Source organism: Myotis lucifugus, unplaced genomic scaffold, assembly GCF_000147115.1.
Source record: "Myotis lucifugus unplaced genomic scaffold, Myoluc2.0 scaffold_14, whole genome shotgun sequence".
In the NCBI taxonomy this organism is placed as follows: Eukaryota; Metazoa; Chordata; class Mammalia; order Chiroptera; family Vespertilionidae; genus Myotis; species Myotis lucifugus.
Window position 1 is genome coordinate 2,372,669 of NW_005871062.1, and position 13,385 is coordinate 2,386,053.

At 38.8% G+C, this 13,385-nt stretch overlaps 1 protein-coding gene across 15 annotated transcripts in view; it reads right to left on the bottom strand.

The window, feature by feature from the left end:
* Nucleotides 1-338: 338 nt before the first annotated feature.
* OPA1 (OPA1, mitochondrial dynamin like GTPase) overlaps nt 339-13,385 on the bottom strand; it is a 92,333-nt gene continuing 79,286 nt past the window's right edge. For 14 of the 15 annotated variants that reach the window (XM_023750544.1, XM_006084759.3, XM_023750543.1 and 11 more), the window contains 2 exons: nt 4,811-4,885; nt 339-466 (listed from right to left, as the gene is read on the bottom strand). In XM_023750544.1, the coding sequence (XP_023606312.1) occupies nt 4,821-4,885 (65 nt within the window). In that variant the 3' untranslated portion in view covers nt 339-466; nt 4,811-4,820. Of the gene's footprint in view, nt 467-4,810; nt 4,886-12,658; nt 12,987-13,385 lie in introns of those variants that run through there. The other variant, XM_014452201.2, reaches the window with a different exon arrangement.

Here is a 13,385-nt window from a genome sequence, read left to right on the forward strand (position 1 = left end):
TACAGACAACTTAGCGGGTTACCATCATGTTATATACAGTTGATAGCTTTTAGAAAATTTCTATAAGTTTTATTTAAAACACCTAGCATTCTTTTTCTGGCAAAGAAACTGACGTGGAGTAACATCAGCTAATGAATTAGTTGAACTAGTGCCACCACAAATGAAACAACAGGCAGGAGAGCAAGTTTCTTATCTTTAAGGACTGAACCTAATGGTCATACCACTTACATTACCCCAATTTGTCACTTCAATACAATAAAATAGGATGCTAATGCCATTTACCCTGCTCTTCTGTTCAAAAGGCAGCTGGTGGTTTAGGTGCCTCTAACACACATGAATGATTTTTACCCCATGACTTTATTTTATGTTTGGAAAGGTGGGATAGCAGAAGGAAAAAAGGCAGGAAAAAGACTTTGGAGTTTTCTTTCTTCATATATGCCAAGGTGATGATATAATAAGTAGGGTTCTGTAAAAATAAACACATTTGATAATTTTAGGTCTGGGGAGACATTACTGAATGATCACAAAAATACCAAAGCTTAACTGTCTAAATTTGCAATGTGCTAGTTTTATCAAATTTAAAATATCACCTACTATAATGAATATTAATTTCATCATACATTATATATGAATAAAAAAATACTGAAGTTAATTTCTTAGAGAAAGAAGTAAAAACATAGCAAATTTAAACTGATCGGTAGGAGGAATCGAATCTATGTATGATTGTGATGGGAATAAAGATTTTCAGCAAATATCGGAATTAGCTCTTTACTTAAAATAAGCAGAGGAACTCAACACATGTTAAAACTACCATTGAGAAACTATTCTTTAAGATGCTTGGTAACTTTTATAAAATGATCGGGATAAAGCAAGGCTACCGTTTTGCCAGAGTTATTCTTTTAAATGGATTTGCAAGGGACATTAAAATCTATCTTTCTAATTCATAGATATTTGTAATAGTTCACAGAGTCATACTTCCCAAGGGATGAGAAGGGCCTTAGAAACTACAGACAAGTAGGGAACAAAGAAAGTCGGATGGTTTCTGTGTACAAATACCATTGCCGCCTGGCTCTTTGGATTGCAGTGGCCTGCACTTGGGACAGACACTGTGGCAAGTAAAAGGCTTGTTCCAGCAGCAACAGTAACTCTAGCTGTCACACTGACCATCTGAGGGATGGGACTACTGTGTAAAGGACTGGCTGGCTTTTCATTAAAAAAGACAGAAACGTAGCTTTTATTTTTAATGGGGTTTCTGTGACATACATGACTTCCCATCCCCCCAAAACAAATTTGTAAACAAACAAACAAAACAATCAAGTGAACTTGGCGCTGAAGAGAATTTCCAAATCAAGAAGGCTGTCAAAATGTTTATCTCTAACATTAACTATTGCTAGTAATTGTGATGACAAAGGAGATATCATAACACTTTATGATTTTTTAAAAAAATTTTCATACACTGAAGTTGTGTAAAACTTTTACAAACATAGACACTTAAAAACAATGAATTATTTTTGGCTTGTGTTAAAGATGATTGGTATTTAGTTTCTAGATATGTTTTTGTATACATCTGCTCATCTGTCTTAACTTATGAGACCAACAAAACAAGTAATAGAGCTGTACTCCAAAGCTCTCTAACTTCTTCCTCTCATTCATTGCTGGTGTACTGCTGGACGGAGCTGCACTTCCCTTTCTCACCTGCTTTCATAAACAGGTTACCCCAACAGCACAGGAAAGCAGGTTCTTTTCTGAACTGAGAGCAGCTAGGGAGGGACTCCTTCACATTTCTGTACTCCTTCCAGTTCTGACTGTGTTACACAGGCTGCTTAGGATAAGGCTCACAATAAAATGATTATATCCTATACTAGAGGTCCGGTGCACAAAATTCATGCACGAGGTTGGGGGGGGGGCGTCCCTCAGCCTGGCCTGAACCCTCTCAAATCTGGGACCCCTCAGGGGATGTCTGACTGCTGGTTTAAACCTCTCACAACCCGGGACCACTGGCTCCTAACTGCTCGCCTGCCTGCCTGCCTGATCGCCCCTAACCCCTAATCGCCCCTCACCACTCTGCCTGCCTGCCTGCCTGATCGCCCCTAACCCCTCTGCCTGCCTGGCTGACCGCCCCTAACTGCCTCTGCCTGCCTGCCGGCCTGATTGCCCCTAACTGCCCCCTTGCCGGCCTGATTGCCCCTAAACTCTTCTGCCTCAGCCCCCAGCCTAAGCCGCAGTCTGGCCTCCCTCTGCTGGAGGCGACCTGGCCGATTAGGGGAAGGCGCCATCCCCATAACCCTGCTGCTGTCTCCACTGGCGGCCACCATGGCTGCCTGAGCCCCGGGCCTCGCAGCTGGGCGCAGCTGTCTGAGCCTCAGGCCGGCCCTGGGGAGCTGCAGCCGCCATCGGCAGCTTGCCTGAGCCTTGGGCCAGCCTTCCCAGCAGCAGCTGCCATCCGCAGCTTGCCTGAGCCTCAGGCAGCCGCTGCAGCTTTGTCCAGAAGACATCTGCCCTAATTAGCATATTACCCTTTTATTAGTATCCTAATATATAAAAACCCTGGGTCGCAACAACCAGTCACGACCGAGGCTCAACCAACCAGAAGTCAGTCCTGCAGTCAGCCCTGGGATGCTGTGGCAACCCAGGGCTGACTGCTTCTGCTGCAGGCGCGGTGCCCCAGCACTGACTGCTGAGGGGGCTGCAAATCAGGGCCAGAGAAAGGCCTGAAGAGAGAAGCAAGGACTGATCCGTTGCCTCTTTGGCAACTTTTGATCAGCACTTGCCTCTCTCTTTCTCTCTTCTGGCCAGCAGCCACACCTCCATTTCTCTCCAGGCCTCCACCAGGGCTGCTGATCAGCCCTGCCTTTCTGATCAGGCCCTGTTGATAGGCCTAGAGACGCTGACTGGCATAGAAACCTACCAATCAGAACCAAATCTGGGTGAAGTGTGAGGAACCAATGGCTGCCTAGGAGGCGGAGCTTTTGACGCTGACTGGCATAGAAACCGACCAATCAGAACCAAATTGGCCAGCCGAGGAGGGCAGTTGGGGGCGATATCAGGCCTGCAGGGGAGGGCAGTTGGGGGCAAGATCAGGCTGGCAGGGGAGGGCCGTTAGAGGTGAGATCAGGCTGGCAGGGGAGGGCAGTTGGGGGCAACCAGGCTGGCAGAGGAGGGCAGTTGGGGGCAAGATCAGGCCAGCAGGAGTGAGCAGTTGGGGGTGAGATCAGGCCAGCAGGGGAGGGCAGTTGGGGGCGAGATCAGGTTGGCAGGGGAGGGCAGTTAGGGGTGAGGTCAGGCTGGCAGGGGAGGGCAGTTGGGGGCGAGATCAGGCTGGCAGGGGAGGGCAGTTGGGGGCGAGATCAGGCCGGCAGGGGAGGGCAGTTAAGGGCTATCAGGCAGGCAGGCAGAAGCAGTTAGGAGTGATCAGGCAATCAGGCAGGCAGGCAGGCAGGTGAGCAGTTAGGAGCCAGCGGTCCCAGATTGCGAGAGGGATGTCCGACTACCCGTTTAGGCCCAATCCCAAGGGTTCCCCGATTGGAGAGGGTGCGGGCTGGGCTGAGGGAACCACCCCCTCCGCACATGAATTTCATGCACCAGGCCACTAGTAGATAATAAAAGCCTAATATGCTAAGTGTCCGGTCGTCCGTTATGCTATGGCTGCTCAACCGCTCGCTATGACGTGCACTGACCACCAGGGGACAGACGCTCCGACCGGTAGGTTAGCTTGCTGCTGGGGTCCGGCTGATCGGGACTGAGCGAGATGGGCCGCACATGCCCAGGAGCCCTCCCACGGTCCCTCCCCAGCTGGCCAACCTCCCACATCCCTCCCCGGCCCCGATTGTGCACTGATGGGGTCCCTTGGCCTGGCCTGTGCCCTCTCGCAATCGGGATCCCTTGAGGGATGCCGGACAGCCAGTTTCGGCCTGATCCCACTTAACGCAGGAGCTGCCACCTGGTGGTCAGTGTGCTCCCACAGCCAGAAGCTGGGCTCACAGCTGGCGAGTGCAGCGGTGGTGGTGGGAGCCTCTCCCGCCTCTGCAGCAGGACATCCCCCGAGGGTTCCTGGACTGCGAGAGGGCACAGGCCGGGCTGAGGGACCCCACCAAGTGCATGAATTTTGTGCACCGGGCCTCTAGTATTTTAAATAAATAATAATCTCTTAATCAGAGCATTTTCCCTTTCTCCACTTCTTCATAAAAGCAAAAGACCTATTAATTATAATTCTTCAGTGATAATTAACAATTGACTATGCTACTAAGAAAAGTTTTTCGATATACAATATTTTAATTGGAACATACTTATAATGCCAGACTACAGAATTAGCTTAGAGAATCCACATATAAAAGAGTACTAAATTCTAAGTTACTTTAAACAGGAAAAAGGTTTATCTAAATGTTTTAAACATAAGAGAATAAGATTAAGAATAATTAATGAAATCCTTAGTCAAGCCAAATAAAGAGATTTGCAGATAACAAATACTTAATTATCCATCAAATATGAACAAAGGGGAATAAAATATGAGAGCTAGAGTTCAATTCTTTACATGCAGAAAATTTATGAGCCACCTGCTATTATAAAATATCTTAATTTGTTCACTTTATTCTGTTCAAAACCAGGTCTAGAGAATATTTTTAGTTCAGCTCAAAGAAAAATCAAGTTATTAAAAAAACATTACACATGAAATTTAGAGGTTCCTACCATTCAAATTATTATTAAGGAGCAAGTAGGATATAGTCGAGAAGAATGATAAACTATTAAAATAAGTTTAAAGTATAAGTTTTGCATTTAGTCAGTACAGTATAGAAAGAGGACTTTTACTCACTTATTACAATTCACTTCTCCTGATGGAGAGCTTCAATGAAAGCATCAAGTTTTTCTTGAATTTCTCTAACTTTCTCTGTGGAGATAGAAAGAGATAATAACTGAGAAACAAATTTACCTTTCATAGGCATCACAAATCATAGAAGATAATCATTCAATAAATGATCTGGGATACTCTTAACTGTTTGGAAAATGCCTTTATCACAACACACCACCTTATATCCACATGGCCTGTAGTAGCAGCTATCAAAACCTTTTTGGAAAGGGGGGATGGGGTTTATAAAAGACCCTTTTGAGATTCTAATGAAAGCTATGGAATCTTATACAGAAAAATGCACAAACAAACAAATCTATAATAATAAAAGTGTAATATGCTAATTAGACCAGATAGCTGAACGACCTTCTGGACATCCTTCCGGATGAAGCCGCGGCTGCGAGGGCCGAGGCAAGCCACTGCGGCTGCGAGGGCCTAACCCCTTGAATGAAATTCGTGCATCGGGCCTCTAGTAAATAAATAAATGTATATATATTATCATGTATAACATTTTTAAGTTTTCAGATTCTCTGAAGTCTGACCAAAGACTCACAGTCAGCAATATCTGGAACAAAAAGGAAAATATAAAATAATGCAACTATTTTTAAAAATTAAAAGAGAATACAGGTATTTAACTGTTCTTGACTGGGAAATGACTTTCTAGGTATAAAGTAATGGGAAGAATTACAAAGAAAAAGATCCACTAAAATGTACACCTATATGTCAAAATGTCCCAACATTAAAAGACAAAAGAAATTGTAGAAAATATTTGCAACAAACATGAAAAGGGTAATAACACTTTAAAATACATGCAAAAATATACCATTCGAGCTGTGAATGAAGAAAGGGTTAGAACAACAGAGCCACTAAAAACAGATTTACATATTTTATTTTATTATTTTATTTTGTTTTGATGTTCATGGACTTCCAAAATAAAATCTATAAATTCTCTATGAAGTGTAAAGATTTCCTTCACAAATGCAAACTATTCACAGAACATGCCAATCTCCTAGCATTATATATGGAAAAGTTGTGATTTGTTCTACTTTGCTGCTAACTTAATCATGCAACTCTTATTTTAAAATATAGGTTACAATTTAACCAATCAGTGGGAATTAACAAGTGAAGTGACTTGTTCAAAGCAGTGATGTAGGTGAAAAAATGCAAAGCATCTACTTTAGATCTACAGAAAAATCATATAAAACATTAATAGCCAACATTTACATTTTTACATTAAAGATAGAGAGTATTCGTTTTTACTAGTGAGTCAGCACATGTGATAAGCAGCCAATAAAAAAAAAATGTCCTTTATATGACTTCCTATTAGCATTACAGGAACTCAACAAAGCCTATCATGGTTGCATATAAAGAGCATAGTCTTCACAGTCGTTTTCCAGTCATTTAACAGTTCTAATTCTTGGTATTTTAAGATGAGCACAAAACCTATAGAAAAAAAAACCCTATTGTTTTAATCAAATTATTCAAGGAGAAAATAAGGTAATAGTATTCACAAAGGCAGCATTAACTCCTTATATAAAAATTAAACTAGACAAATTAGGAAAAATAATTGCAACCCATCTCCTGGAAGTTTAGTCTGTATTTTTTGTTAGTCTGTACTATTTTTTAACCAATTGTCAAACCAGTAAGCACACTTCCTTTCTCAAAATAAGGCCACATTCTTATCTTTAAAATGAATTCATCTAGTTGCTTAGAAACAGCGTCACTGATTTTCCTCAATGAATACTTAGAGAGGTCCGCATAGTACAGTGCATCAGTTAAAGAATTTTAAAAAGTGGGGGAAGGGTAGGAGGAAACTGTGTTTTGCATACTGTCTCATAGAATTCTAGAAATGTACGAAGTCTTTAAAAAAAATCATCTAGCTTCAATAGCACAACACATGGAAATCTACAACAGGTGTTTAGAACCGCAGCAGCTTCTCTAAGCATTCTCCGAGAACTGTTTCTACTTGGGAAGCTGGATTGCATGAGGAGAGGAACTCTGATTCTATTTGCCCCACGATCTGAGTACAATCAGGCAGCTGCAGGCCAGCTCTAGCCATCCCTGTGCCCTGCCAATGCCTTCCATCCTCAGGGGACAGACAATCGGTGAGAGGGTGGTACAGGAGCATCCCTCACAAGAGACTTTCAGAGCAACATCTATTTGTATTGAAAGGGACCAAGAGCCACTTTGACGGGAGGTGTCTAAATCAAATATGAATTCTCCCGAAATTAGAGATAAGCCATGTTGTTTTCTACATGAAAGTAAAAGGAGTATTTAACTGTTATATAAATACCAGAGTAAAAAATTTCCAAATTTCCCATAAAAAGCTGTTTTTACTAATATTTTACAATGAGAGTATCAGGACACTGTATCCCCATACCCTGAGACCTCAAGAATGACACAAAGGACAATTAGTAAGATTTTAGGAAGTAATGGGGGGAAAGAGGAGGAGAGTGGAAGGAAATGTTAAAAAAAAGAATAATTGTGATAAATGTTTTATTTAGTCCTTTTAACACTAAATAAAAATTTCATTTCTTTGTTCATTCCTTTGCCTATACAATGTACTTAATGGAGTGACATGGACACAGACGATCTCCTGCCTCTGAGCAGCATTCCTTGCTTACTCCCCACCCTCCTTCCAAGTCTATCAAGTGTCTGCTATGTTTGGGTGATTTCAAAGCCCACCTTCTTTTGGTCCTCATACAGCTCTGCAGGTACTAGTGCCAAAGTTGAGAACATTAAGTCTGAGAGTGGCCTGTCCTGTTCCTCTGAATCAGAAACACACACTAGACCTGCTGCCACATGTGCACTCTAAGCGGTAACAAAACGAAGGCTATTATTTCCAGTGTATTTGTTATAAGTTTGTGTTTTATGTGAAATAAGACATGTTTTAGTAAAAACTATGGAATTGAATAGTTACTGAGCACCTCCTAGGTTGTGCTATGGCTAGGGATGGCTAAAAAACCATATAAAACATTATCATCCCCTGAGGAATATTGCCACCTCTTGAGCAGATTAGATCTATACACATTTGGAGAAACTCCTGAGAACAGTATGTGTAGGAAACTGGACCCCCAAAACTTCAGCATCCTCAGTATCTACAACGTCTGACTCAGTATACATGCTCAATAGATATTGATAAATGACAGTTTCAAAAAAATATAGCATAGAAAATAAGGGCTATCGGTTATCAAGAAACAAAACAACTTGACAGGCTTCCTGGACATTACAGCAGTGACCAAGAGGGCAGAAGCCATGACCACAGGAGCTGGAGCAAGCCTGGGAGTAGGAGGCAAGGTCCTCAGGGACAATGAAGAGCAGGACAAGCTGGTGGGTCACCTGAATCACATGAGCAACACTAAACAGAATCCTCAGTGGAAAAAAACACAACACTTCAAATTAGAAGCAGGATTATTCCCCACATTTGAATTCATTCATTTTAAACTCTGATATAAGTTTTCAGCACTGTCTTATGCTATCCACTGCACAGAAAACTGAATTATCCATAAAAATCAAGGTTGAATGTTAGCAATTAAAACTTTCTACTTTCTGATCCTTCTAAATTAATGTCTCAGTGATTAGTGTTTTCAAATCCCCAAATCTTATTGTATTTAGCTATTTCACCATTAGAAATTACTTTCCCACAGAAATGTGTACAGTTTACCATGACTAATTATAAAGCAAACTCCCTTTTCTGTTAAATATTTGTACTAAATATTTATAGTTGGAGAATTCCTGTAAAATTTGTGATTTACTTGATAAATTAAACCTACTCAGGAAGGGATTAAGATACTGCTATTTCTGTTTCACTGAAATAGCCAATTCTACATGCTGTGAATACAGAGTCTACTTTCCATTTATCCAATGTTTACCTAAAAGATGAACAATTTCAAACATCAATTCATTGTGCTTCTTGATTGAGTCATGAATATTCCTATAATCCCCAACTCATAAACCGTCAGCCTCAGTGAATGAAGTTCCTTCCTTTTTTCTTTTCTTCACATGATTTGACACTCATTCATGGTTTGGGTCTCTTTATCGCCACATGAAATGATACTGCTACTCTCAAATTCTTTTTGAGTCTTCTGACATTCGTTCCAAGAGTCTCAAATATAGACTAATCTGTAATTAGGTTTTGAATACACTGTGAATACCAAAAGGCCAATCCCAGGAGAAGATTCACTTCAGTGGTTAATAACAGTTTAGAACAGGAACAAAGAATCACACACAAAACATTACTACATGCACTGAAGTAAACCTTTTACAACTTTTGATGTTTTTAAAGAAAGCATAAAGAAACAAGCTGCAAACTTACTGATGCAGTGGACTTTACGCAAACCACACATCTGAGGATCCTAATGTGCCTCAACCCAACAGTTTTATAACATGTTGCACACACTTTGTAGCACGCTTGAGGACACCTTGTAGGTGAGATTCTGCTGTGAAAAGTTATTCACTAAAGCATGGAAAATTAAAGAAACATTTCTTATTATGTACCATATGTTCTTCCTGAAAAGGCTTGCTTTTTATTAGACCATTATACTATATTAGTAAGTGCTCTTTAGAAATTCAGTATTTAAAGGAATCATATAGGGTACAGGGAAACAAAGAAAGAAAACAACAACAAAAGGTGAATAAGAGATCAGAACCAAGATTCTCAAAACTAACTCCAAATCTTAGATTTAGCACAAGGAGGAATGTGCATGTTTTACAGTGAATGAAAGGAAGAACCAAAGAGATAGTCAAAGGTGTACTAAATCTAACACTTATCTTCTCAATCTTGGCCCTGTAGTTTTTTTTCCCCCCTACAAACACACACACTTATTTTTAAACAGACTCATTAATGAAGACAAACAAGATTACTGCTTATTACAGAAGGAGCTTCATTTCCTATGTTCTGGAAAGCTACTTGAGATTGGGATGGTCATTTCAAAGTTGGGTGGGGTCCCAGACTTATAGGGTGTCTGTGAAAATGGTAACAGAGTCTCTGGGTTATTTCCATTGCTTCAAAAGTTCAAATGAAAATCTTTGTTTGGGCTAGAATTACATCTACTTGCATAATAATCATTTGGTATAAGTTCATTATTGTAGACAAATCTCTAAAACATAGACTTTACAGGCATATACAATGAAAGGTGTTTGATGGAAAAAAGGTTATATAAATCCTGGTCTAACACCCCCAAATCATAAAAAGGTTAGTTATTTTACCTGATTTTTATAAAGATAAAACAATGTATTAAAAGGTATACAATCCTGTGATCAGGAGAACTGTTTCGAGTATCAGCTTTGCCTTTAACTTTATGACCGTAGACAAGTCACAGTCCTAGTTTCTTTATCTATAAAATGAAGGAATCTGTTAGAAGAATCCAAAGCCCATGTTACTTTCAAACTTAGAACTGGCAGGTACTATTCTAACTGATCATGTTTTAATTGCATCTTTTAAAACTTGTTTATTATCTTTTGTTTATTACTTAGTATCTTTTTAAATTTCATGTTAAGCTCCTAGTGAAAAATACAATCACAAATGACAATATTCTCACAGGGCTATATAATTCAATTTAGAGAGATCGGTTTTATACTGCCTTTTCCAGAAATCAATGTGGGACTGCTTGTCTGAATCATATACTTACAAAAAGTCTGCCATTTAAAATCACTCAGCCTAGCACAGCACTTGCTATGTAATAGATGCCCATGAATATTCATAGTTCATTCATTCATTGTTGAGTGATCTGATTTAACCAGTACTTAATTCAAACATTAAAGGTAATTATTTAAAAAATTTGCTATTTTCAAACCCCCAAACAATAAGATTTAGGGAAGAAAAGAGCTGCCATAAAGAAAGTCTGTGAGGTAAAGTATAACTTATGTCTACTTAATATATAAAAAGCTCAAAGTGACTTATGAATAAATTTAGCTTTTTTAAAAAAACTCTTAATTGTAAGCATTTCTATCAAGCACCTTTTGGCTAATATAATCAAAACCTCTTAAAATACATTCTTAATATTTTTAAGTCGAATTCTCCAAAAGATTTCAGTATGGATGAACATAGAGTAGCCTAATACTCAGGCCTTTATATTGGTTAGGCCCTTCAACTTTCCTAAGTAGATGGCAACCCTAATTTCGTTCAGCTAACTATAGTATTAATTCTTATATATCTGCCCTTAACTGACAAAGAGTAGCACCATTCCAGGTTTGTCAATGTCAATGAGTGTAAAACCTTGAACTTTCTGCTACTTGATACTTTCTAAAAGGCTTAGCTGTAAGAAATATTATTTATGAAATATTAGATGGGATATGCATAATTCATCTATTTCTCTAAGATTTATATATTTCATCTTTAGATCAGCCACACCAAATAGCTATGTATCTGAACTGCATCATTTTGATTTTGCTCAGAATTGCTTATGTTATTTGCTGACATTGAGAACATGAAAGAGCCCCATAAAATTCATGATTATATACAGCCATCTGATTCACTATATCATATAACTCAGTGTTATGAGGACTGATAAACTTCTCTCAGGTGTGTGTTCTGGGAATACCTATGTTTCATCTACGCAACTGCTATGTTGTTGTTTGAGAGTTACCATAAGTCATGTAATCCACTTTGCTTTCCATTTTTGTCTCAGTCCCTAGGAACCGCAGGGCTAAATTTGTAGCATACTTATAGCAAAGAATCTAGAACCCTTGAGCATGTATTTTGAGGGGGTACCAATCTTACCCCAAATTTCACTTGCCTGGATTTTATCTTCCCTTCCATTTAACTTTTCCATTTTTACCTTTTGCACAAGATAGGTCTTTGTAGCCGAAACCGGTTTGGCTCAGTGGATAGAGCGTCAGCCTGCGGACTGAAAGGTCCCAGGTTCGATTCCGGTTAAGGGCATGTACCTGGGTTGCGGGCACATCCCCAGTGGGAGATGTGCAGGAGGCAGCTGATCGATGTTTCTCTCCCATCGATGTTTCTAATTGTCTGTCTCTCTCCCTTCCTCTCTGTAAAAAAAATCAATAAAATATATTTAAAAAAAAAAAAGATAGGTCTTTGTAAGCTGCCTCAAATCCTTTTTTAGGATAAGGCAGGAAATTAATAAATAAACTATCATGCTAGTTTGAGGAAGATATATTACTAGGCAGCTGCTTCATATAATATACTCTAATAGTCTAAAAGTGGTCTTTTTATACTGGTAATCCTTTTTATGCCAGTTATTCGAGAATATTTGGGGGGTATATTTGTTATATGTAAACTTCTATGAATATATCTGCATGGGAGAAAAAATAAATTAATATCTGCTCAATTCTTAGAAACCAATGATAAGTATCTATACTTAAGAGTATTTATTTTCAGCAACAGAAGATTCACGATTGGGATTCATGACTGTCTTTTAAATGTAAAAGTTAGATTGATTCTACCTTAAGGTTGTAAGTCTACTGTGAATTATTTTATTCTGTACCCAGTACATAAAATGCTCCATATTAGTTACATATATTAACACAAAATGTGGCGGGGGAAAAAATCTTTTAAAGATATTTTACTTGCTAACTCGTAAATAATACATTGTTTTATTTTCTTCAACAAAAGTTTAAATAAATACACTATCTCAAAATGAACACATTCTTTTGTTCCTGTTGAACAATCTAAGTATCAATACAATTTTTAAAATATGATTAAGGTAATTAATTGGGAAAGCTTTAGCCTAATGACCAGTAAAATAGTCAGTTCCAATCGAGGTTTTAAAATAATCCATCATTTTTTCTTTTCTATTTTCTCTTATTCTTAAAAGTATATTTTATCCTGAATTTTGTTAGAAAAGTTGAAATACTTTAAGAAAAGGAAAACCACCCAGGCAGCCCTTAAAGAGACAGGACATCATTTATCACTTGCAAAGACAGATTTATAAGAAGAGGGCCCCTTCTGTTCCTTTAAGGCTGCAAAACAGATGGGAAGTGAATGGACAGTCAATGGGACAAGAAAACACATGCTGCTGTATGTATGTTCCCAGCATAAGAAAGAGGTCAAGATTGTAACTGCATGACTGGGTCCTGGAAAGGGTCTTTCTTCAAGCTGTTACAAAGACAAATGCTGTTCCTCATCCCGCTGTCAAACTGTTATAAATATTGGTTTGTCAAAAGGCCTTCAGTGCTGAAGCTTTAAAAAGGAGGCGAGACAGATGAATGAATTATGAGAATGATTCTTAAACAGTCAACTCATTAATGTAATTTTAAAAGTAAAAGAAAATAATACGAAAACAAAATGTAATTCTGATTTATGAACCAAGCTAAAAGTTTATGAAAAAATATGGAATTAAAAAACTATAGGCCTTAATAAAGTTAAGTGATACAAAAAGCAAAAATGAAATACAATTATATCTTTTAAATAAGATGCTGCATTAGTACAAAATATTATTAAACTTATCACAAAAATTAACAGGCATTCATGTTTCCTGAGCTTGATTTCATAAGTTTTCAGTTATTTCTCACAATAACCTTGTAAGGAGGTATCATTACTGATACTGGTTTCAGAGCCTTCACAATAAGGGTCAAAGGA